At 45.1% G+C, this 26,935-nt stretch overlaps 1 protein-coding gene across 1 annotated transcript; it reads left to right on the forward strand.

Annotated features, from left to right (window-relative positions):
• Window positions 1-10,858: 10,858 nt before the first annotated feature.
• On the forward strand, window positions 10,859-12,163 carry LOC139780423 (ring canal kelch homolog). Its single transcript, XM_071719052.1, is given in 6 exon segments — window positions 10,859-10,891; window positions 10,894-11,231; window positions 11,322-11,514; window positions 11,516-11,585; window positions 11,661-11,891; window positions 11,984-12,163. Coding segments are annotated over 6 exon segments (909 nt in total). The 3' UTR covers window positions 12,028-12,163.
• The last annotated feature ends 14,772 nt before the right edge of the window (window positions 12,164-26,935 follow it).

Genomic DNA, 26,935 nt, shown 5'->3' on the forward strand with positions numbered 1-26,935 from the left:
TGTTCCGCTGCTCACGGATCCCGCAATCCCAAAACTCGAACAACCAGGAGTTAGAGAGGCATCTCTGGCTCTGCCAAGTGACGAATCTAGGCGGTTGACTCGATCTTCCTTCCGAAAACCTGTGATACCGGAGTGAACCAGGGTAAGAGAGCTCTTCTCTTACTCGCCAAGGATCTTGGCCACCCGGTACCGCTCCCCGCCCGCATATTCCGAGACGCCCGGATATAGAGAGTCATCTCTACATCTGCTAAGAATCTTAGCCGCTCGATCCCGCGCGGTCCTGCGCCGCGTGCGCCTACCGCCACCGCTGGCCAAGCTTGCATTTCCGCGATCTCTGTATATACCGTCGACTCCCGCGATCTCCGTATATACCGTCGACTCCCGCGATCTCTGTATATACCGTCGACTCCCGCGATCTCCGTACATACCGCCGACGCACCCGCGCGCTCTGTACATGGTTCCGCTACGCCCGCGCTTTTACTGTATATCTAGTTCCGCCTCCGCGATCTCCACGATCTCCCGCGATCTCTGTATATACCGTCGACTCCCGCGATCTCCGTACATACCGCCGACGCACCCGCGCGCTCTGTACATAGTCCCGCTGCGCCCGCGCTTTTACTGTATATCTCGTTACGTTCGATAGAATAAACTTGTCACTGTTCCTTTCAACCGAGTCTTGTGTCTTCCTCCGCGCCTACTCCGAACTCTGACCAGCCGCGAGCTAGATCCGCGCTTCGGAAGCTAGGTTGTTTTAACATATAATTACGATTGTCAGTAGGTTTAATAGAAGCATTCGACAATGTATCGAGAAGGAAATCATGTTCCTCGTTCAGAAAACCAATGGTTGGTACTTCATTCTCCGACACAGCAGGAAAAACGAAATTATCTGCAGAATTTGACGTTCCCGGTTGACAGCTTGAAACATTCTCATGGGGTACATTACTTTCTTCATTACCTGACGCATTCAACACGACATTGTGAGAAATATTTGTGATACTTTTGACAATTAAAATTACTTTTTAATTCAAAAAGTAGTGTACTATAAACATTTGCATTTTTACATGACTATACGGCCAGTCCTTAATAGGACTCATGGGTTCATCATATTGGAAATCGTGACGTCAAAGGCGAGAAATTCACACTTAAAGTTCTTGCGTGCCATTTTTAAATAAAATAATATTTTAACAAAAATACACTTTAGATTGTTTTAGGACACTTGTAAAATGCTCCTTTTCTCCTTTTTTCCATAAAATAAATGAGATATGTAACAGTCATAATCATTTATGGCTGTTTATTAATTAACTGTCAAAATAAAAGGATAGTTTTACGAGTAATTTATTTATTTTTTTATTTTGCTAAATTGTGCTAAAACTATCGAGTGCTAAAACTATCGAGTGTTTTCTGTTTAAATATCTTTTTACTTAAAATTGGCACGCAAGAAATTTTAATGTGTCATTTCTTCTGATATCACAAATTCAACATGACTGTGGCGAGTAGCCAGGAGCCTTAACCATTCGATTTATTAAATTTAGTTGCGATCTGACTAGCTCGTGGGGACTGAATATTCTTGAATGGATTACCCACTTACTTTCTTTTTTTGCCTTTTTGGCTTTATTACGCCATCTATCACGTGTTCTCTTGCAAACTTGTGTAGACTCATATGATGGTGAGAGAATAAGCTTATAAACTTTCTTCTTTTTTGTCGGATCCATCGCGAAAATACATTCAACTAATAATTTTTACTTATCGAAACGATATTTTCTATAAGAACAAAGTGACATTAATAGATGTTTTGTATCAAACTCTAAGGAAATACGGCAAATGAACGAAAGCATTGAAATCGCAGTGTTAAATTTATCGGTTCCGGCATAACGGTTTACGGCCTGTATAAACCAGCCTTAATTAATTTGAAATTATCTGATCTTTCCGGAACCGATCAATAGTAGTAATATGTGCCCAGATAGCCAAGCGTGACACAACATATTAATTAAAAAAATTTTTTCACATTTTTAAAAATAAAAAATATATTTTTATGTAATTATACACTTGCAAATATATATCTTATTTTTTGTAGACTAAGCTGATGTACATAAATGTAATTACAACTTCGTACCGGGGTTATTCGCGGCTCGGATCTCGATCACCAGAGGGTCTGGTCAATTAGGATTCTTATGGGGCGGTCAGAATTATGGTATTCTGCTTGTTCATTTAGGATGTATCTTTCGAAAACATCTTCGATGATCGTACATTCAGAGCACTCGCTTGCCGGGCGATAATCGACTAGGGTTTTATTACAGTCCGCACACGTTTGGAAATCTGTTCGCGGTCCGTACTGCACGAAATGCCACAGTACGCCTTCGAATCCCTGTCTAACCGGTTGGTATTTACCGAGTAGACAATCTTCGCAAATTTTTTTATCGGTGGCATTATTTCTAAAAAATATTGTATACGCACAGACGCCAGTCATAAGCCAGGCTCTGAGCGGGGTAGGGGGCGGACATATCCCGAACGGAAGACGCCTGAACAAATATATCGGGCACATGAGGGATTTACTTCGATTTAGTGGGCGTTGATCTGGGAAAGAAGGAGATTAAAATTAAAAAATGTTGACAAGTTCTATCACCGTTATTAACCAAAAAAACCATATTAAAATTAAACCAGAAAAATCATATTAAGCAGAAATTATTTGCAGTTGCTAAACAACCAATGACACAGCTAGAGATGATATTTCGCGGTTCGACGTATCAATATTTGATGAATAGTGAGACAGGACCTATTCTTTTAATAACTTTTGTTAATTTACATGAATAGAGCCCACACCTAACGCGGTCGGGTCCATGACTGTTAGGGCTCACAAGATTTAAATTTTAATTGCAGTATTAACATTTTATGGATTATTCGATATCAAAGATGGGCGCCAACTAATTTCACGTAAATTAGTAACGTTAAATGTAATTATGATTGAATGGAACTCAGGGGTGGGAAGTTGGAAGGATCCATTATTTAATCTAAACAACTGGTTTACTTACGTTCTCAAATGAACAAATTAGATCGGTTAATTCTTTTTGCTTGCTCCTTGAAATAAGATTATTCCTGGGTATAGTATCGTCTTCGCATATGGAACAGGAACTCAGAAGTACGGAATAAGAAGAACGTTACGGATCGATATAAATATGTACTTTCAAATTACTTCGCCGACATTATCTATACAGTATTAATATTCGACTTATTCACGAGACGTTCAGACCAAGAGTGATCGGTCCCGCTTTTCGCCGGCAACCCCTTGCGGTCCGGGAGAGCAAGGGGAAGTCGCCACAGGTAAGGCCGACGTTCATTGGCCGTCGGACGATGTGTAGTTACCGGCACAGCCGTCGAGGTCCGTTCGGCAGTAATGTTAGACCTAGCGCTAAGTTGCCTTATTCTAACGCGAGAATTTAGACTGCGGGACGTTGGGCGCAGAATTTCCTGTTACATCCTCCCCCTTCAGACCTCAACGTCTAAGCAGGACAATTTGTGGCGTCTTCTTGAACTTGGTGGAAGATTACGCAACAGTCGTTGGGGCTTTTGGAACGTCTGTTGTTGGTGCCTCGATGACTGATGAAGTTCTGCTTCGCGTGGACTCGATTTTCCTAATTAGGGCTCGATTTCTTGCCTTGATTTCCAAATTTTCTGCCAACAATGCATGAAGGCACTTGGCGGTCTCCCCAGGGTCGGGACGGTTGGCGCATTGTTCGTTGGTATCGCTCAGGTTGACAGTTGTCCCTCGAAGTTCGAAACAGCTATCCTTGTTTATTCTTTTATCAACTTGTTTACGCACTCTCAGTTACCGCGTAAACTACGACGTGGAATTTTTAAGTCTGTTAAGTAATACTTGCCAATAACTTTATCAGTTTTATCCGCCAATTCAACGACCATCGGCCCTAAAATTCTTTTAACAAACGCAGGCCCCATATATCGGTGTGCGAATTTCGCGGAATAACCTTCAGCTTTGTTACTCAGCTTTTTGTTGGGATAGTAAACTTCTGTCCCTATTTTTACGTTAACTGATTTGTCATTGTTAGACTTGGCAAGGTGTCGTTTTGCATACGATTTTAATTGACTTTCGATTTTATGGCGAAATTCGTCGATTCTACTCAATCTTTTGACCCAATAATCCACGGAATCGTCCATCGGTTGTTGAGAGCTTTTTGCGACGGTTTCGTTTATGTTCTTAAATACCGCTTCGCGACCGTGGTTTAAATAGAATGGTGAAACTCTACCACCCGCATGGGGCACGGTGTTGTATGCAAACTGAATTTTCGACAATTGTTCATCCCACTCGTTATGTTTCTCATTTATGAACGCGGCTATCATAGGTTTTATTGTTCGATTGACCCGTTCGACAGGATTTGCTTGAGGGTGATTTAACGGTGTAGTAATATGCTCTATCCCTCGGGCTTCTAGAAAGACTTTGACATCTTTATTAATATATTCGGTTCCGTTATCAATAACAATAGATTTTGGAGCGCCCCAGCGATCAAAAAGAGTGTCCAAGGACTTAACAATAAGTTTACCTGTTCTATGCCGCAAAGGAAATAACTCGACATATTTAGTATACAAATCCTGAACTACCATAACATTAGAATTACCTCTTTTTGTTCGCGTTTGCGAGACAACGGTGTCAATAGACAACTGAGCCCACGGGCTTTGTAATGGCCTTGTCATCAACGGGCCCTTTATAGGATTCTGGTTATATTTAACTTTAAGGCAAGTCTCGCACTTTTCGACGTAAGTTTTAACGTCCTGCGATATACCGGGCCAATAGTAATTTTGTCTAATTCTATCTAACGTTTTGTCTCTCCCTAAATGCCCAGCTTGCGGTGTGTCATGGTTTTCGCGTAGGATCATTAGTACGTCATCCGGTTTTACCACCTTTTTCCAAGGATATTCATCATCTATGACAGCCTTTTCATAGTCGGGTCGATAGTACAATAGCTTACCGTTTTCTATTTTCCATTCAGTAAATCTGTCTGGTTGTGCACGTACCAGTTTGAATTTTGTCTGGTACCAGTCTTGGTCACAAATTGAGTTTAATTGAAGTCTATTTCGGATCGTCTCCTCAATCACTTCCTCCCAGCCAAGGGGATCAACGTCAAACATCCGTGATAATGCATCAGGCGCTTCGTTCATCGTGCCGCGTCTATGCTCGACCGTCATATCATGCTAATAAAAGTAGATCGCCCATCTGGCAAGTCGACCCACAGGATTCTTCAGTCCGTGCAGCCACTGTAACGCTTGGTGATCCGTGACGACCTTAAATGGCATGCCTTCCAGATAACACCGCAGTTTTTCGACAGACCAGACGACAGCTAAGCACTCCTTTTCGGTTGTAGTGTAATGCAGTTCTGGGCCCCTTAACGGACGACTCAAAACTTCTATGAGGCTTTCCTTACGGGTATCGGGATCTAGTTGTACAAGTATTGCTCCTAAGCCGAAGTCGCTAGCATCCGTATATAAGATAAATGGTTGTCCCGGTATTGGAACATACAATCGCGGCGCGTTAGCTAGAGCCCTTTTGACTTTGTTGAAAGCTTCCTGTTCCACCTCAGTCCATTTCCAAGGGACTTTTGGACTAGTCAGTTTATTTAAAGGTCCCTGTATCCTCGCAACGTTTCTCAGATGCCTATGATACCAATTTACGAGGCCGTTAAACTGACGTAACTGAGTCCTATCCTTCGGAACGGGAAAGTCGAGAATTGGTTGAATTTTCTCTGGGTTCGGCTTCATGCCAAATTCATCAATAATATAGCCTAGGAACTTAACTTCTTTGCAAGCAAAGCTGCTCTTTTCTTTATTAATTACTAGCTTTGCCTCGCCGAGTACCTCAAAGACCAACGACAACAAGGCCATATGTTCGTCGAGGTCTTGGCTAAGAACTATCCAATCATCAAGGTAGGTAAACACCTGATCAGCCCATTTATTTGGTAGTTTTCGTTCTGCAATTAATTCTTTAAGACGTCTTTTTAAGGTATCCATCAACCGTTGAAAAGTTGACGGCGCGCCTGTAAGACCATACGGCATCCTAAGCCACTCCAACAGTCCTTTACCCTCAACAACAAACGCAGTATATTTTCGACTATTTTCGTCCATGGGAATCTGGTGAAAAGCCTCACTCATATCCAAGGTCGAAATGAGTTTTGCTTGATGTAATTGCGACAAAATTGATCTCATGTTGTGCAAGGGATAAGCAGGTTTCTTGGTTTGACGATTAACAGGCTGATAATTTATACAGAGCCTGAGTCCGCCATTAGCTTTTGGAGCAACAACAGGCGAGCAAGCCCACTCGCTATTACTCCAGGTGATATAGCCTTTCTTCAATAATCTATCCGTCTCTTTGTTGATGAATTTACGGATGACTTCACTTCGTCGGTACGGTTTCTGACGATGCGACGTGGGGTCATTTAATTCAATTACATGTTTGATGAGGTCAGTTTCGCCGGTGGACTTCTCATCAAATTTTGCGAATTCGGCGTCTAAGAATTCTTTTAGCCTCTGAGTCTGATTTACGGTAAGAGTCTGTAGCTCCGTAGGAAAAACAAAACGACGAGACAATGAAAAAGTGTAATTACTACCGGCCAAATTCCATGTCCGGGAAAATGGGTCGACGATTACTTTAAACGTCAGCCAGAAGTCCATGCCGAGGATTAGATCACCTGACAGCCCTGGTAGTACGCTGAACCACTGAGGACCGTAAACATCGCCAATATCGATTACAAAACTGGTACCACCCAGAGTTCTAACCACAGACTGATCGCCAAGTCGTACACCCATCCTCGACGAAGTGTCGGGCGTTATTTCCTGAATCTGAAAATTTTTGACACGATGATAAGCCGATTCACTCAAGAAGGATCTTTCGCTGCCGCTATCTATAATCCCGCTAATTTTTTCTCCAAAGATGGAAATTTCGACGGGTATTTTTACAACTTTTGTTGGTTCTTTAACTTTAACATCACAATAGATTCGTCTTTGAGTTAAGCGATGAACAGCATGTGGCGGCAGACAAGAAGGCCTCCAGTTTCTCAATGTATTGCGACCCGGAACTTGAGTAATAACAGTGAGGTCAGTAGTGTCGGTGGGTTCGTCTGTAATTGATGACAAATAAAGAGATTTGTCAGAAGATATTTCTAGTTTATTTTGATTAATCAGTTCGATTTCTTCATCGGACATCTCTGATTCGTCTTCAGATTCATCCAAGATATTTAACTCAATGGACGACGTGGTTCCTACTTTGATCTTATTGGTCTCTAAACAAGTTGTATTACTTGACTTGTCCAGATTTTTAACCTGTTCTATGTTAATCGTTTCCTTGTTAGGTGTAACTTTAGTTGTCGATCTTGTTTCTCCTAATACCTCGTGTGGGCCCTTGGTGCTAACAACCTGAGGTGTGGTTATTGCGGGCTCGGTCCGTTTCCCTGAGATTTCGGGCAATTTAGACTATCATGACCGATGTCTCGGCAACCAAGACACACCACCTGCCGGCCAGCAGTACAGAAGCGTGTGGCATGCCCCTTTTGCCCACAGTTATAACAGAACATTTTACTCTGATCGTAAGATCCTCTTGAATAACTGCTTGTTGGCTGTTCCGTCCGTGAGGTCGCAGGATTAGTTTGTTTGTCGGTCTTATCGAAACGCTCTAAGTTCTGCTCAAGCCTGTGTCGAACCAGAGTTTTAGAGCCCTGAGGTTCCTGATGTTTCTTTGATTTTCTTGAAATCTTCTGTTCAACGGCTTTTAAATGGGTGAGTTGTTCGCCATTATAATCATTCCCGTCGTCGTCGCTGGTCAATTGGTCGTCTTCGTCTCCTCCGCCGGGGTTGGACTGAACACAACCTAGCTCAGTTCGTCTTGACTTGGACGCGAATTTTGCGATTCAACAGCTCTTTTATATAAATAGTTACGCTCGTTAATATAATGGAAGAATTCGTCATAATTTCTTAACGGCAAGTTTAGAATCTCGAATGTAAGACGTGGGTTAAATTTGGCCAAAATTTGTTTTAATTGTTCTCTGAATTTGGGAGGTCGTTGCATTTGCTCAAAAAGAAGTCGCGCTCTACAGGCAAACTCGGCCAAACTTTCCCTTTTTTCGAGTTTCAAATCTCGCACCTCAACAAAAAGATCGCCGTCCGCCTTTTTAACTCCCCACTGGTAACGAAAAGCCCTCGAGAAGTCTTTCCATGTTCGCCACGATTTTTTGTTAACAAGGTACCACGATCGGTATGGGCCCTCGAATATTTTCGATAGACAAGGCACGGATAAGTCCTTGTGTACTCCGCTGATACTCAAGTAGTCTTTTAATATTAGCAAAAACTGATCGGGATCCTTTTCGGTTTTAGGGAAGGTAATTTTCCATGTACTTACAATTCGACCAATTTTGAACGCGATAGAATTTTCATGATTATCGACATTCGCGGATAGGGAGCTATCTCTGCCGCAACGATAATTCGGTGGCACAGTACTTCTCTGCGTATATGGATCTTGAATATTACGTGCGCGATTAAATTCGTCCTCGTCGCTAGAGTCGCTAGATCTCCAGGACAAGGCATCCCTTCTCGAGAAAGCTAACCCTCGGTCATCTCCAGGCTGACCCAAGGCGGAACGATCCCCTCGCTCATATGACGTGCCGGGAAAACAACCATGCCGATCACACGCATCGCATTGCAGTAGACTTCGCCGAGCGCACGGGGGCTCGGCCGCAGCCGAGCTTCGCAACATTGATTGATAATCGTTGGCTCGAAAATGTACTCGGCGTATTTCCCTTTCGATTGAACCTCTTTCACCGGATGGAGCATTCTGTCGTGAGTTTGCTTCGTTATTTGAAATAACTTGAGTAATTTTATGTGCATTAAGATCTTTATATGGAACGAATGCTCCTGAGGGATTAGATGGTTCTCTTTGAAATAGGGAAATTTCGCGACGCCTAACTGGCTGTAAGTTATCGGTATTTATTTCGTCAGCTTCGTCATCGCCTAAGTATTCTGATATAGGATTCTGTCTGTTAGCTCCCCCTTCAGACGCAAGATTAACCCGCGGAAATGTTTCGTTGAAGGTATTTTGCTTACCCAAATCTATATTAGCGTTACTGACGTTTTGAGTTCTCAATAAGTGGTTGAATCTCTCCATCATAAGATCAACCGTTTCCTTTATAGACTAAATTGCGGTTAATCGACCGTCCATGGCGTCTAAACGGGAACAGACAGTTCCTAACATGTTGGCGACCGGTGAAATGCGTGGTATTGCTCCTGTAGGAGGGGTAGGTGTTCTGTGACCCCTACCCCTCCCGACAGACGGAGGAATATTTACAGTATTTATAGTATTTACGGTATTTGTCCTAACTGAAACGCTCGCGTCCGTACTCGGATTGTCGGCTTCTACAATTATTTCGCTTTCCATCGGAAGATTACTATTCGCCATAGCTTCATTTGCCTGATCTAACAATACAGTTTGATTTAAAGTGTCCAATGACGAGGCAGTATTTTCCGTTTGCCGATTTTGATTTCTATTAGGCTTCCTCTTGGGCGGCGAGAAAAACATTGAAGTCATCCTCTACTGAGCCAATGCCTTAATCTGATAAGGCTTTATTTGACAAAATTTATAGTACTAGATGTACACTTCGCGGTACAATCCACGAATAATAATTAACAGGGTTGGCAAAAAACATGTTTTTTTTATTTTAAACAAAAAACATTGTTTTTTTTGTTTAAAACAATGTTGTATGTTTTATTTGTGTTTTAAACTAAGGTATAAAAAAACATGTTTTAAACAAAAAAAACATGTTTTAAACAAGCAAAAAAAAAACACTTGATAGCTTTAATCTATGCAAGAAGATTTAAAGTAAAATATGTGCGGAGCATCCATAAGTAATAATGTCATAGCGTTTTTCATTGGCAGAACTAGTGCGCACTCAGTGCACATTAAAGCCGTTGTACACTAATTTAATCTTTAATCTTTATTCTTTAATATTAATAATATTAAATATTTAAAATAAAATGCAAATATTTTGATTGATAAAATACCCAATACATATTTTAGTATTTTACATTTTACCAAATAGTACAATAAAGTATAGAGGCGTTCGTGACTTAACCCGTTTATATTAAACATACACTTTACGTTGATTTGTGTACGACGGCTTTAATGTGCAGTGCAGTGTGCACTGAGTGCGCACCAGTTCTGCCAAAGAAAAACGCTATCAGTCATTTAAATTTTGCGCTAGCGTAGCATTAAACTGTAAATATATAAATAACGTTGCCAAAATTTAAAAAATTAAAAACTCTAACGGCGGAGGCTGTGAAAAATAAGGCACGCCGTTAAGCCCGGTCTACATAGGCCGCAGTTCGCAAAACGCAAAACACACGCACAGTCTACATGTCAATCTAACCTCTCTGTGTATAGAGGTTAGATTGACATGTGGACTGTGCGTGTGTCTTGCGTTTTCCGAACTGCGGTCTATGTAGACCGGGCTTTACGCCTAGCGACGAGTATCGCCCAGCAGTGCGACTAGGAGAGGCTGTATCCTGCACGTGCTAGACGACATACGTTTAATGCCGTGAGTGCCGTACAAAATACCGCGCGTATCGTATTTGGTAATTAGTGCGCGGGCGATTGCAATTAATCATGTTTTCGCGAGTATTGCACAAAATATAGATGCACGAACTAATTTAAAAAGAAGAAAACAACACCGGACAGTGACAGAGCAATACAGAAGTAAGTAATTACTTTTGTTTATGTTATTTATATGAGTAGTTACTTACGATATTAATTATCTATTCTCTTTATCTGATTTACCAGACTATTTAAAAAATATAGTACATACACTACATCATGGAAGTGCCGGCTCACAAAATGGTCCTCGCTGCGTGAGTGCGTGCAGTCCTTACTTTTATCATGCCATGTTCACGAGTTTCGAGGCGCGCGATCAACAAAGGATAACGTTGCAAGGCGTGGATTATTCGGCGTTAAAGTTATTGGTAGATTACGTTTACTCCGCCGAGGTTCACGTCACCGAGGATAACGTGCAGGTGCTCCTACCTGCTGCAAATTTGTTACAACTGACGGACGTACGAGACGCCTGTTGCGATTTCCTACAAGCTCAATTGCATCCGTCTAATTGTCTCGGTATTAGGGCGTTTGCCTATTTGCATGGATGTCTCGAGTTGTTGACGCACGTGGACAGTTACATCGAGCAGCATTTTTCGTAAGTCGCATCTCGAGTCCCGATCCATTCAGTCAGATTGTATTATGCGGTATTAATTGTATTAATTGCATTTTTTAACATCGATTGTAGGGAAGTGGTCGATGCGGAAGAATTCTTAACTCTGACACCCGAACAAGTGGCTAAACTTATCTGCAGCGACCGCTTAATGGTACCTTCCGAGGAGAAAGTATTCGAATGCGTTATCTCATGGGTACACCACAATCTCGAAAAGAGACAAAACGATTTGGCTCTGTTAATGGAGCACGTGCGCTTGCCTTTGCTCTCTCAAGAGTAGTCAAGAGTATTTGGTACAACGTGTGGAAGAGGAACCGCTCCTCAAGGCAAATTTGCAATGTAAGTTTGCTATTACGATGTATACGCTGTATGTATACGCTAAGAGAAGATATGCATATTCCTTAATTTCCGCAGGCAAGGATTTCTTGATCGAAGCTTTAAAGAAGTATCACTTACTGAAAGGTGAGCAAAAGTCACTATTCAAAACGCCGCGTACCAAACCGAGACAACCGAGAGGACTACCCAAAGTATTACTTGTTATCGGTGGCCAAGTACCAAAGGCGATCAGGAGCGTCGAGTGCTTTGCCTTTAAAGAGGAAAAGTGGTATCAAGTTTCTGAGCTACCAACGCGACGTTGCAGAGCCGGTAAATAGCGCTGATCAATTTGCGACTTGGCGAATTGTTCTCTTTTCTTCCTGTAAAGTATGCACGACTATATGTGTTGAATTGAATTATAGGACTTTGTGTTCTCGCCGGACGCGTATACGCTGATACAAAATGACGGGAAGGAAGAAAGATCCAATATGGTGTCGTTTCCATGAAATTAAAGAACACAACAAACCTAGCAAAGCAAGATGTAGAAAATGCGATTTAAATATGGTAGGATTGGTCGCTAGAATGAGGGCACATGTGAAGAAGTGTAACTCCACATTAGTTAATCTTGATGTCGTTGATGAAGAACATGAAGATAGCGCTTTTGATAGCAGCAGCATCCGTTCCCGGTCCCCGTCTCATATAAGTTAGTACATAACATAGTATACATATTATATGGCATATTCTATTTTCTGTTTTATTTGGTTTGGTATCATTAAGGGCTCAGTCACAATGAGAAAAATAAGGAATAAGATTAAGGAATAAGATTAAGGAATAAGGGAATGTCGCATCTCACTTCAGTACATGTACATTAACCTTTAGAGGCCGGGAAAAGGACTTGAAGAGTTTTTTTTTTTTTTTTACTATTTTTCCCTTATTCAACACACAAATTTTGCCCGAAAACATCAAATAGCTTGTGTTTTTTAGGTGGTCGATATTTCGACCACCCCCGGCCTCTAAAGGTTAAAGTGAGATGCAACATGCCTTATTCCTTATTCCTTTATCTTATTCCTTATTTTTCTCATTGTGACTGAGCCTTAAAGCTGAAAGCATTATACATTGACTACCTATACAGTAATTTTCGCATAACTTTTGACTGACAGTTTTGAATATTTTGTTTACAGCGACAGATACGTCAGATACAGTCACACATGCTTTACCATCAACATCAAGATCTACAATATCCACGCTAACAAAGTCTAAATTGAGGTCAAGAGATAGAGATATGGAACCATTTATTGTTAAAACATCAATTGCAAACAAGAAAAAATTTGACATACAAATAGCTAAATTTATTTACGCTACAAACTCGGCCTTCAGACATGTGGAACACCCAGAGTTCATAAAATTAATAAACTTGTTGCATCCTGGCTATAAACCGCCTTTAAGACGTCAAATCGCAAACGAACTATTAAATGAAGTATTTGATTCAGAGTTGGCAAAAATAAAAGACTGTTTAAATGGAAAGAGTGTATGTATGGCTCAGGATGGATGGAGCAACATTCACAATGATTCTATAGTGTGTATATCAGCGACAGATATCATTGAGGAAACTGTGCATTTGTGCGATACTATTGATACCGAAGGTAATAGCCATACCGCGGAGTAGGTACTTGCTAAATTTGGCAGTACTTTCAATCAAAAGTTGTCAAAAACATGGTTGCAAAGTGAGAAGCTTTGTGACTGACAATGCAGCAAATATGCGTAAAATGAGAGAACAATTGGCAACGTGTGAAGAACTTGGCATGCCTGATATTATTACTTATGGATGCTCGGCACATATTTTTAATCTTCTTGCACACGACATTGAGATTCCAGGAATCAAAAGACACATAAAAAAAGTTATGAAATACTTTCGAAACACGCATTTTGCCGCTGCTAAGTATAAAGAAGCAGGTGGAAAAGCTTTAGTGATGCCACAAGATGTTCGATGGAATACCTTGGCCGATTGTCTGGAGTCATACATTAATAACTGGCATATTTTGTCTAAAGTTTGCACTGATAATCGAGTAGCAATTAGCTCGGATATTTCATCCAAAATTAACGATATAAATTTAAAAATAAAAGCAACGGATTATTTGGAAAAACTAAAAGTAATTTCAGTTGCTTTAGACAAAATTCAACGAGATTGCTGTACAATTGGTGAGGCCACAGAAATTTGGATAGAAATAGTAAACCATTTTAAACAGAACAATTTTTTGGAGTCTGATCTTGATTGTGTTCTGCAGCGTTTCGAAATGGCAATGACGCCTGCACATTATTTAGCAAATTTGCTAGATCATCGATTTAGAGGACTTCAGTTAAGCCAAGAACAAATAGATGAAGCAATGGAATATGTCAATTCGTACCACCCTGCAGCTGACGTAATGCCTGACGTAATGTCTTATCGAGCAAAAACTTCTCCGTTCAAAAATTATCTTTTTTCTGAGGATTCTGAGGATTCTATTAATAATGTTAAGCCGATAACATGGTGGCTTGCGTTAAAAAATAATGTCAATATTGTAACGTTTGACTTGGTAACACAACTCCATACAGCAATTGCTTCTTCTGCTGGCATAGAAAGGCTGTTCTCAGCTTTTGGTTTAATGCACACAAAACTGAGAAACAGATTAGGCGTAGAAAAAGCTTCAAAATTAGTAACAATTTTGAAGGCACTCAACAAAAAAGTTGATCAAACTGAACATGAGATTGAGACTGAGTCTGTATAATTAATCATTATAATCTGATCTTTTAAAAAAGTATTTTTTAGTTGAGTAATAGAAAAAACTACTATTCTATTCTTTATTAATATAATATATAACTATATTCTTCATTTTATAATATATTTTTATATTTTATTATTTTAAGTTATTAAATTTAAAAGTAGATAAAAAATATACTTGATATGCATTATATGCAATGACTGCAATGCAATTGCAATATGTAAGCGTTACCATTAATTTTTTGTACTTAAATGTTTACTTCTTTTTTTAGTTAACGGATTGACGTTATTTTATTTATTATTTGCAATAGGTGCTAAAATGCAATGTGTTATTATGTTACGGTTATTACGTCAAAATTAACGACCACCTACTCGCTGCGGTCCCGATTATCCGCGCATGGAACACGTTTCGTCCCTTAATTCTTGTTAATTATCGACACTTCTTTCTCGCTCTCTTTGTTCGACTTCCGCAAGATTTAGGTTTTACTCGCCTCATTCCCCAATCTGATTTGGAGGCTCGCGCGAGCGATTTGATCCTTTCAAAAGCGCGAAACAATAAACGTGTAACAATCGCGTTTTTCCCGCTCGGAATTAGCTCGCCGGGCCAGGATGAGAAAACGTGGAGACACTGGTTGGTTTCACAAAACTTTATTCCTTATTCTCTATTTGATAATACAAATTGATGGAGGGTGTGAGTGTATGTGCTTGGGTGTGTGCGTGGCTCCGCTGAGCCACTATGTACGTGTGCGGGGTGAATTCGCGGACAAGAGACGGAGGCGCGGTTGCCTTGAGTACTTATCGCTAGACTTATGACTACGCGGGCGGATTCGCGGAGGCACGGTTGCCTTATGCGGACGGTCAGGTGGTCAGGAACTCACTCGGGGGCACCCGAGCGAGCGGCCCGTACACCGGGGGCACCCGGCTTGAAGACGGGGGCACCCGTCTTCCGTACGGCGGAAAAGGTCGGGGGCGCCCGACCCAGCGGCAGGAGAGGGCAGGTAAATCAACCGGGGGCACCCGGCTGGGAGTCCCGTACTCTGGGGGCACCCAGGTGAAAACGGGGGCACCCGTTCTCTGCACGGAGGACGAGGTTGGGGGCACCCAACCTGGTTAAGCGGTCTCGGAGAGTGGTCGTGTCGGGAACAGGAGCTGGACAGGACTGGTCTCGGTGTCGGCTCGAGTCCCCTATTTATACCCCGAGTTAGCGAGCGGTGGGGGCTGCCCCACCGCACGGGCACAGGAACACGTGTGCCGTGACGCCGAGCGCGTGTTAGCTGGCCGTCAGGGCCGTACCGCTAGTGACGAATACGCGTATCGTCACATCACCCCCCCGTGTTAGGAAGGAAATATACGGAGATATTTTTGCCTTTTTAGCCTACTTATTTATTGCATCTATACAATGGTTAGCGCCGCTGGCACGACCGGAGATTGCCCCGTGGGTCGAATCGCAGGACCCACAGGGATCCGCTGGCGCGGGCTCGGTACTTCCGGTTACGGACGACGGCGGATCGGGGCACGGCTACTCTCTCGCCGGTCGGTAGCGGGAACCAGAGCAGGTCGTCGAGGGGGGAGGCTCCTGGGGTTCGGGCCATCGTGGTGGTCGGGGGTGGGCAGGGGCCTGGTCGGTTAGGGGGTCGGGTCGTTGTTGGGGAGGCAAGGGCCGGTGTGGTGGCGGCGCACACTGGTGGGGTGGCGGGGTTTCGGGCCGTCGGTCCTCGGGCTTCGGCGATGTTCGGTGGCCGTCTTGGCGCCGATTTCCCCGTGGTTCCCCGTGCGGCCGTGGTTGCGGTCGGTCGGGCGGCCTGGCGGCCGGGTGGGGCCGCGGCTGGCTGGCCGGAGAGTCGGTCGGAGGCCTGGCGGCGTTCCCCCGGGCGTGGGGTAGTTCGGCGGCTGGACGCGTCGGAGGGTAACCTGGCTGGTGGTCGGTCGGCATTCTGCGGGCGTTCTGCTGGCCGCAGGTTCGCCCGTACTCGGGTGGCTGGCGGACGCCTGGCCGGGCGTACCGGTACCGCCTCGATGAAGATGGCGGCGCGGCGACGATTCTCGGCGTCACCCCGCTGGATTCGAGTCCCCACACTGGGGGCCTGGCCGCGGGGAGCGTCCCCTGGGCTGGTGGTCGGCCCAGGATCGATCGGCTCCTCCCACAGGTCGTCGAGATCATCGATGTTGCCGAAAAGCTCTTCTAACTTCGCACGTCGATCCATACTGGTTAGCTATTCTGAAACAACTAAAAAGTCTTCCGCGTCGCGAGCTTATATACCGGTAACGGACGTATATGTCCCTTTTTCCCTTTCGCGTGTTTTTCCGACTCAGGAATGCGGACGTCATTTTCCCCGAAAATGGTCCGGGCGTTGTTTACCTATGTTTGTTGACACGGGGCTCGGGGCTCCGGCGCGCTTTTGAGGTCTTGTATGTGTACGTGTCTGTGCCAACGCCCCCGGGTGTCGCGCAAGTCGACTATGACGGGTGAGATAATTTTCCTTACCTCCAGAGGGCCGGTATAGTGGGGGGCTAACTTGGCGTTGAAGCCCGTGGCTTTCTTCGATAGCGGGTACTCCCTCTTCCAGACGAGGTCCCCGACGCGGGGTTTCCAATCCCGTCGTCGCAGGTTATAGTGGGCTTCCTGTCGTTGGAACGCTCGGGCCATGTTGACCCGCACTACCTCGTAGGCTTCTTCGAGCCGACGTCGGGTCTGGTGGGGTGCCGGGTTCGCCGCATGGCGACGGTCTTCCGGGTGCGGGAGGGCAAGCTCCCGGCCGTGGTTGAGATACGCCGGTGTGTACCCGGTGGCCTCGTGTCGAGCGGTATTATAGGCGAACTGCAACGGGGACAGGTGCTCGTCCCAGTGCCGATGGTTTTTCCCGACATACTGGGCTACCATGGTTTTCAGTGTCCGGTTGGTGCGCTCGACCGGGTTGCAGTGAGGCGCTCTCACGGGGGTAGTTCGGTGCTCGATCTGGAATGCTCGTAGGACCCCCTCGAGCTGAACCGATTTTAACTGGGTTCCGTTGTCGGAAATGATCTGGTCGGGGCATCCGTGCTGGTAGATGACTCGGTCGAGGATCGCCTTAGTTACGGCCGGAGCGGTGGCCCTGCGCAGGGGTTTGAGTTCGACCCACTTCGTGAACCGGTCCTGCATAACTAACAGCCAAGCATGGCCCTGGGTGGACCGTGGCAAGGGGCCGACGAGGTCTAGGGTCACTTGCTGCCAGGGCTCGGTGACGGGTGCCGTATGGAGGTTTCCGGCTGGCTTGGTAGTGGGTGCCTTGTGCGCCAGGCAGGTTGGGCACTGGCGGACATACCGGGTGATGTCTTGGAACATCCCCGGCCAATAGAACAGTCTGGCCATGCGAGCGATGGTCTTGGCGACCCCGAAGTGGCCCGCTGTGGGGTCTTCGTGGTGCCTTTGCATGGTCCGGGCCCGTTCCTCTTTCGGAATGCACCGTTTCCACTGGTCCGCCGGGTCGACCTCCCGGAAATCCACATCGTGCAGGATGTGACGAAACAGCTGGCCGTTTTGGATGCGGTAGTCTGGAAACTCGGTAGGGCGTTGTCTTGCTCCGGTCAGGATCCGCCGGTACCATTAGCACCTCGGAGCGGCCTGGGCGCCGCACACCTCTGGCTGGCGTGAGAGGGCATCGGCGACCTTGTTGAGGCTGCCTTTGCGGTATCGTACGTCGAAGTCGTGCTGCTGTAGTTCGAACAGCCACCGACCCAGCCGGCCGGTGGGTTCTTCCAAGCGTTGCAACCACCGGAGGGACTGATGGTCGGTCACCACCGTGAAGGAGTATCCTTCGAGATACCCTCGCATCTTCCGGATGCCCCATACGATCGCGAGGCATTCGAGTTCCGTGGCGCTGTAGTTTCTCTCTGCGCCGTTCAGTGTTCGGCTGGCATACGCCACGACCCGTTCCCCGTCGTCCTGGTGCTGGGTCAGCACGGCTCCGAGCCCGTGAGAACTAGCGTCCGTTTGGAGGATGAAACGGCGATCAAAATCTGGGCAGGCCAGTACTGGGGCGGAGGTCAACGCCTTCTTCAGGCGCTCGAAAGCGCTTTCTTCGTCCGGACCCCAAGTCCATTTTACTCCCTTCTTTGTCAGGCGGGTGAGCGGGGCAGCCACCGTCGAGAAGTTCGCGACGAATCGCCGGTACCAGGAGGCCATGCCCAAGAATTGGCGTACCTTGCGTACGGTGGTCGGTGCCGGCCATCGGGCCACGGCGCTCACCTTGTCCGGGTCGGTTTGGAGGCCGTAGCGATCCACGATGTGGCCCAAGTATCGGAGTTGGTCTCGGCAAAAATGGCACTTTTCCGGATTTAGGCGGAGCTTAGCTTCCCTGAGGCGGCGGAACACCTCGGCCAATAGTCGGAGGTGCTCTTCAAAGGTGCGGCTGACCACAATAATGTCGTCCAAGTATACGAGGACGTATGGTGCGAGGTCCGGTCCCAGTATCTCGTCGAGTAGCCTCTGGAAGGTGGCTGGTGCAGAATGGAGGCCAAACGGCATTACCCGGAACTGCATAAGGCCTTTTCCCGGTACGGTAAAAGCGGTGACTGGCCGACTTTCGGGCGTTAGTGGTATCTGCCAGTATCCGTTCTTTAGGTCCAGTGTGGACAGATAACGGGCTCCCCGGAGTTTATCCAAGGTGGCCATGACTTGTGGCAGGGGGTACGCGTCCTTTTCTGTGACTTCGTTCACTTGTCGAAAGTCGATGCAGAATCGGTACGTCCCGTCCTTCTTTCGGACCAGCACAATGGGCGAACTCCAAGCTCCGTGGGAAGGCTCAATCACGCCTTCTCGTTCCATCTTCTCTACCTCCCGGTCGATAACTGCCTGCATGGCCGGGTTCCGTGGTCGGTACCGTTGCTTGATGGGTCGGTCGGTCTTGACCCGGATACGGTGTGATATTCGATCGGTCGAACCGCGGATGCCCTCGAATAGGGCGAGTTCCCTAGCTAGGAACTCCTGGAGGCGACGTTCCTCGTCGGGGGTTCGGGAGGCCAGTCCCTGGGCTACGGCTCCGCATTCGGTCTGCGCGGTCTTGCGTGGTGCGGTGGCCCGCAGCACGATCCCCGTCCGGGCCCACAGGTCCACGCCGATGAGTACGGCGCCCTGTAGCGATGGCATGATTAGGAAGTCGTGCTCGAGCACCTTCCGGCCAATCTTCACCGGGAGCGTCATGGTCCCGGGTATCGTGGTTGAACCTCCGTCTGCCAGGTGGACGGAGCTTGTGCCCTGTCGGATCGGGAATCCGAGGCTCTCCGCGTAGCGGGCGGTATCCGTATTAATAAAGGACACCTCGGAGCCGGTATCGATCAACGCTCGCATAGCGCGGTGTCGTATGCGGACGGAGATGTGCGGCCGCGGTTGGTAGGTTACTCGGACGGCGGCGGGGTCCGGGTGGCGGCGGCTTCGCCCCCGGCCCGTGCGGCGTTTCCCGGCGTCGGGTGGCAATCGCGGGTGAGGACGCCGTCCTTGCCGCATCGGGAGCAGAACTTCTTGGCCGGCCGTTTGCAGTCTAACCGGGTGTGCCCGCGCTGTTTACATCGCCAGCAGCACTCCTCCCGGTTGTAAGTGGTACTGGCAACTGACGGAGTAGCGGCCGGAGCCTTTCGTTCTGCCTTTCGCTCGCGGTTTTGCTTTTCGATAGCTTCGTATTCCGCGGCGCGTGCGTGCAGGTCCCCCAGACTGGTAACGTCATCCAGTCGGATGTAATATTTATACTCGGGGCTCATATTGTCGTAGAGCCGTTCGAGTTGGTCATCCGCTGAAAATCCTCCGGCTCGTCGCATGCTCGTAAGGAGAGCCGTCGCGTATTTGTGGAAAGGCTCGTCAGGTTTTTAAAACCGTCCCTGGATCTCTCGCGACAGCTGCGCGCGGTACCGCCGGGGTAAGAATTGGTTGCGAAAGTCTCGTTGAAAATCCTCCCAAGAGTCCCACGATGCCTGATTATTTCGGTACCAGAAGAGAGTGTCCCCTCGCAGCAGCTCTGGTAGTCCCAATAGAAGCTGGTCTCCGGAGTACCCGTATCCTTGGCGCAACTCCTCCACTCGTTCTAGGAACGCGAGTGGGTCCTTACCGTCGAAGTGGCATCCCCACTTCCGGATCTGATCCATGACCTTGGCCGGATCGGGCGCAACGGGTCCGGCGTTCTGGTGGCCCTCGTCCATCGTATCTTGGAACTCAAACTCGTCCTTTTGCGCGGAGTACTCGTACTTCGGATTAGCGTCCACAAAATCTCGGAGTCTGTGTCGCAGGGTATCGATTGTGCCGCTGGAATCGATCTCTAGTCTTTCTAGCTCGGCCGCCAGATCGGCCTTCGACAATTGATAAATCCAGCTCTTCATGAATCAGGTGGGAACGAACCAGTGTCTCACGGATCAGGTCCCTGTTCGGGCGCCATGTAACAATCGCGTTTTCCCCGCTCGGAATTAGCTCGCCGGGCCAGGATGAGAAAACGTGGAGACACTGGTTGGTTTCACAAAACTTTATTCCTTATTCTCTATTTGATAATACAAATTGATGGAGGGTGTGAGTGTATGTGCTTGGGTGTGTGTGTGGCTCCGCTGAGCCACTGTGTACGTGTGCGGGGTGAATTCGCGGACAAGAGACGGAGGCGCGGTTGCCTTGAGTACTTATCGCTAGACTTATGACTACGCGGGCGGATTCGCGGAGGCACGGTTGCCTTATGCGGACGGTCAGGTGGTCAGGAGCTCACTCGGGGGCACCCGAGCGAGCGGCCCGTACACCGGGGGCACCCGGCTTGAAGACGGGGGCACCCGTCTTCCGTACGGCGGAAAGGGTCGGGGGCGCCCGACCCAGCGGCAGGAGAGGGCAGGTAAATCAACCGGGGGCACCCGGCTGGGAGGCCCGTACTCTGGGGGCACCCAGGTGAGAACGGGGGCACCCGTTCTCTGCACGGAGGACGAGGTTGGGGGCACCCAACCTGGTTAAGCGGTCTCGGAGAGTGGTCGTGTCGGGAACAGGAGCTGGACAGGACTGGTCTCGGTGTCGGCTCGAGTCCCCTATTTATACCCCGAGTTAGCGAGCGGTGGGGGCTGCCCCACCGCTCGGGCACAGGAACACGTGTGCCGTGACGCCGAGCGCGTGTTAGCTGGCCGTCAGGGCCGTACCGCTAGTGACGAATACGCGTATCGTCACAAACGTCAGATTTTTCCGTTTCTTTCCCACGAGAGACGTGGTGGCTTTTGCAACTTGCTCGCATAATTACCGGAGCGAGATTGAATTGGCAACGATAAAAATTAAATTAATTACGATAGCAATAAAAATAAAATTAATATCCGGAACATTTCTTTAACATTTACGGTATCTTAAGATTGCTTGACAAATGTAAATGCAGCGTTATACGTTATACCTTTCGTGGAAGCGAAACGGGTCTTTTTATTTATTTTTTTATAGTTTGTACTTTGTAGTTTTTAGATAAAATTAATAAAAAGGAAAGAATTAAGGTTTTTAATTTTTTTAATTTAAAATTTGTTGAGAGTTAATTCTTAATTATGAGATTACTTAATTTAATAAGAATAGGAAAGATACCAAAGTACAAAGTACCTATTATATATTAAATATCATTAACTACAACTAGTACAACTACGAACTACTGATACCTGCTACCTGCTATACACTATTACTTTAAAATGCTAAAATGTACCTGCTATGTACTATTATTTTAAACTGCTAAAATGTAATAAATGTAAAGTCATTCAATATCTACTAAGTTAAGTAGTCTTTATTCTTTATTGTGATGACTGTTATTTAATATCTAAAAATAAATATTCTGCTAAAATAATAGAATAATACCCATCTTATCATTTTTAATTTTTATTTTAGTATATATATCTTTATATTTATATGCTACATAAATAATATAGATAAAAAACTAAATAAATGTTTAGTTTTTGTTTTTTTTTGCAATTTTTTCTAAATAATCACATAGTTTTAATTGCAGTGTTTTAAACAGTTTTAAACAGTAGTTTAAAACTGTTTAAAACAAAAATGTTTAAAACAGTGTCCACTGTTTTAAATCAGTTTTAAACTACTGTTTAAAACAAATTGTTTAAAACATGCCAACCCTGATAATTAATCAACCACGGAGGCAAGATTCGCGTTATCTAAAAAATTTATTCATCAATAATCAGTAAATATTATTATGAATAATGAATAATGTTCATGGAATCCATGAATTAATTAATATCGGTATCAATAACGATGACCAACACGAACCAGGGCAAGACCTTAGTTCCACAAAAATTAACCAATAAATTTGAATAAGCCGCAAAACTTCAAGATAATTTAATAAATTGTCATGAATCAGGGCAAGACCTTCATTCAGACAAAATTAATAAGCACATAATTAATAAATAATTTTAATTTACATAATCATAATAAATTGTCATGAATCAGGGCAAGACCTTCATTCAGACGAAATTAATAAACACATAATTAATAATTAAATTTAATTTACGTAATCATAATAAATAAAGAAATAAAGAAATAAATAAATAAATAATTAAATAAATAGATAGATAGAAAGATACTTTATTACCCCAAGGGGTCCAAAAGGGCGTTTTGTAGGGACGTACCCAACCCTTTACAATATCCTCCAAATCCTCATCGGCTTCCTCCAAGATAGCCTCATCCCAATATCATAACCAAATTAATAATAATAACAAAAAGAAACAGCGTTTTGTAGGGACGTACCCAACCCTTTACAAATCATCCAAGTCCTCATCAGCTTCCTCCAACAAAATCATATCTCTATCATGCCAAAATTATAATTTTTTAGAGCAACAAAACGAATAACCAAAAGAAAATAGCAAACTTCAAGGTAGCCTCATAATTGTAGGAGGGCCTTTTCCCATCCTTGCTCAGAGTCACTCGCCGACTAACCAGTTAACTTTTTTAACTGTCCTTTCGACAAGGAGGGGAGGCCTATCATCAGCCAGGGGAGCGTAATCAGAGCCCCCCCCGCCGGGGCCGAGGTGGCTCCCATCTCCCGCAGTTGACCCTCGTCCCTCCACGCCGGCAGGCTCCTGGTTTCTCGCGTGATCGGGCAGCCCGGCAGCTCCTTCGGGTCGTCGCTCAGTGGTGGGCCGCATCTCATCCGCCCCGCGGGCTAACTGTTCCTGCTGTCGTCCACCGATCCAGCCCTCCTCCCCTTGGCCTCCTCCTCCTGGTGTGATATTCTGTTCTTAATTGGCCTTTACTTCTTCTTTCTCCTTTGTTTTGATCAATGGGCTCTCCTCTGTATCCATGAGGAGACTCTCCTCAAGCCTGCTTGATATCTCCTCCTCCTCCGAGTCTTTTGGTCTCTCGCCATCTTCTTCTCTCCTTTCCTTTTCTTTTCTCTTTTTCATCTCCTCCCCCTCTCTGATCCTCCTTTCAAGCGTTTTGTCCTCGTCCATCTTGACCTTCAGTCTGCTACCTGCCCTCCTCCTCGCGTCTAGTGCCCTCCATTTTTCTTCCTCACTTCCCAACCTCACCAGCATCGTCATCCATTCTCCTCTCAGACCTATTACACGCTTACTTCCCTTACTTCTACTTTTATCTCCAGGTCCTCCGAGAGCAGACGCCTCACCTTCTCCCAGTTCGTTCCTTTACCTAGCCATCTGCTCTTCTCTATCCTTATTATGATATTCTTCCTCCTTCTTTCGTCTTCATCCTTCTCCTCGTCATGCGGCCACCATTTCCTTTCCTCTATACTGCATCTGCTCTCTGTGCTAGCGTCCCTTTTCCTTTTCCCCGCTCCCTGCTCAAGTCTTCGTACTTTTTTTCTCAGGCTCTCCATCTCCTCTCTCTGCTCTCTTATTTCCTCCTTCAGACCTCTCAGCCTCTCGATCTCCTCTCTCTGATCCCTTATTTCCTCCTTCATCCCTCTCAGTATTTCCCTTGCTTGGTCCTTTATCAATTTCTCCATCGTCTCCTTCTCCATAGTCACCTTCGCTCTAAACTCCATGCCTTCCCTTGCCTTGTGCTTTTCTTCTCTCTGACCTTATCTGTAAAGAAGAACTTAACTTAACCTTCTACTACATAACCTCATTTTCATTCCCCCTCCCTTCACCTTGCCTCATCTCCTCAACCGCTTTCATCCATTCCTCCCCCTCTCCCCCTTCACCCATTATCCTCCCTACCACCTCTTGCCAACTTTCTCCCTTCCAAACCTCCCATCTAGTACACTCTTCCCAGACGTGTTCCCACGTCTCCTCCTTCGATTCACATATCCTGCACTTTCTGTCCTCCTCCTCTCCCCAATATAGTCCCTCCCTGACCTCGTTACCTAGTCTAAACCTTGCAACTCTGCTCCATCTTGCCTCCTCCCAACCCTTCTTTAAATAATCCGGAATTCCATCCTTCCTTATGAGCTTATACCACCTGTTGTATCTTGATTCCCTAATTTTTTCCATTCCTTCTTGTCTTTGCTTCGATTTCTCCTTTTGTTCTATTGCCTCCTCCGTCAGTTCCTCCTCCTTTCCAGTCTCCACGCCGATCTCTTCCAGATAATTCTTTCTCTCCCGTTCCCACTTACCTATTATCCTTCCCTTCCTCCATCTCTCTTTCATCTCTTCCAAACACTTCCTCGCAATTTCTCCGCCTTTGCCCTCTTCAAGTTTCCTTTCCAATCTCCATGCTCTCTTGCTTGCTCTGGCTCTCATTTTCTCCCTTTCTATCTCGTCTCTAACCATATATCCTGGTGTTCTCCAATTCAGTCCAAAAATCCATCTGAGATATCTCTCATGTATTCCTTCTACCTCCCTCCTTTCCCTCCAACCCCATATTTCTGCCCCGTATCCCATCACCGTCCATATCAGGGTATCGTATAGCCAGATCCTTCTTTTCCAATCTTTTTTCCACATTCTCTTTCCTATCCCCCACACCTCCCTCATTACTCTTGCAGCCTTCCTTCTTCTTTCTTTGATGTGCGCCTCTTGTCCTCCGTTTTCTTTCAGTGTGTACCCTAGGTATTTGAATTCTTTGACCTCCTCCAACTTCTTTCCTTTCCATCTCCAGTCAAATTTCCTCTTCCTCCCTCCTCCCTTTCTAAATCTTATTATCTTTGTTAATTAAATAAATACATGGACGCATTCAATAACATATAATAAATTTGGCCAAAGACATATCTATTTTAATTATTTCATTATAACTTATCAACCAGTTTTGTCACATATATTTCGTAATAATATTTCAGGATATATTTAAGTGTATACAATAATAATCCATTCGAATATCAACTGGAAGGAAATAGAAAGGAATTTAATAACAGCGACTTAATAAGAGATAAGCCACATATAAGAAAACGTACAAAAACAGACCCGGCGTAAACACACTTCTATTGCTCTACGCGTTCGAGTACATTCCTGAGGGCTTGATTACAGCCCACGAAATTTCGCTTTATATTCGATTAATTTTCTTTACATTTATTAACACAAATTCTATTTTATTTACAAAAATTTCCAACGGGCCCCACGTTGGGCGCCAAATGAGACAGGACCTATTCTTTTAATAACTTTTGTTAATTTACATGAATAGAGCCCACACCTAACGCGGTCGGGTCCATGACTGTTAGGGCTCACAAGATTTAAATTTTAATTGCAGTATTAACATTTTATGGATTATTCGATATCAAAGATGGGCGCCAACTAATTTCACGTAAATTAGTAACGTTAAATGTAATTATGATTGAATGGAACTCAGGGGTGGGAAGTTGGAAGGACCCATTATTTAATCTAAACAACTGGTTTACTTACGTTCTCAAATGAACAAATTAGATCGGTTAATTCTTTTTGCTTGCTCCTTGAAATAAGATTATTCCTGGGTATAGTATCGTCTTCGCATATGGAACAGGAACTCAGAAGTACGGAATAAGAAGAACGTTACGGATCGATATAAATATGTACTTTCAAATTACTTCGCCGACATTATCTATACAGTATTAATATTCGACTTATTCACGAGACGTTCAGACCAAGAGTGATCGGTCCCGCTTTTCGCCGGCAACCCCTTGCGGTCCGGGAGAGCAAGGGGAAGTCGCCACAGGTAAGGCCGACGTTCATTGGCCGTCGGACGATGTGTAGTTACCGGCACAGCCGTCGAGGTCCGTTCGGCAGTAATGTTAGACCTAGCGCTAAGTTGCCTTATTCTAACGCGAGAATTTAGACTGCGGGACGTTGGGCGCAGAATTTCCTGTTACAATAGCAATAATAATTAATAATATAACAGTAATAATTGTTTCTTGGATAATTAACAGCCATGATACGTGAACATTTAAATAGGAATTTCACGCTTTGAATATGCTCCGAAATACGCGCAAATTCACGTATTAAACCACGAATGTTGATCAGGGAAAAGAATGAAAGAAATCGCATTAATTCAATATACGATAATTTCAATATTAATGTTAAATTTTTCTTTATTTATAGTTTTAGACTAAATTCAGTTCTTTTCTTCTATTAATATTTGTTAAATTCTTAGATTAAACATCACTGAATCTTGCAAATTGAAAAATGGGCCAATCTTACAATTTTCCTAATTTTCAAATAAGAAAATTGTAAAATTGGCCCATTTTTTAATTTGCAAGATTCAGTGATGTTTAATCTAAGAATT

Source organism: Temnothorax nylanderi, unplaced genomic scaffold (genome assembly GCF_030848795.1).
Source record: "Temnothorax nylanderi isolate EJ_2023f unplaced genomic scaffold, tnyl_v1.0 TNYL_tig0277_pilon, whole genome shotgun sequence".
In the NCBI taxonomy this organism is placed as follows: domain Eukaryota; kingdom Metazoa; phylum Arthropoda; class Insecta; order Hymenoptera; family Formicidae; genus Temnothorax; species Temnothorax nylanderi.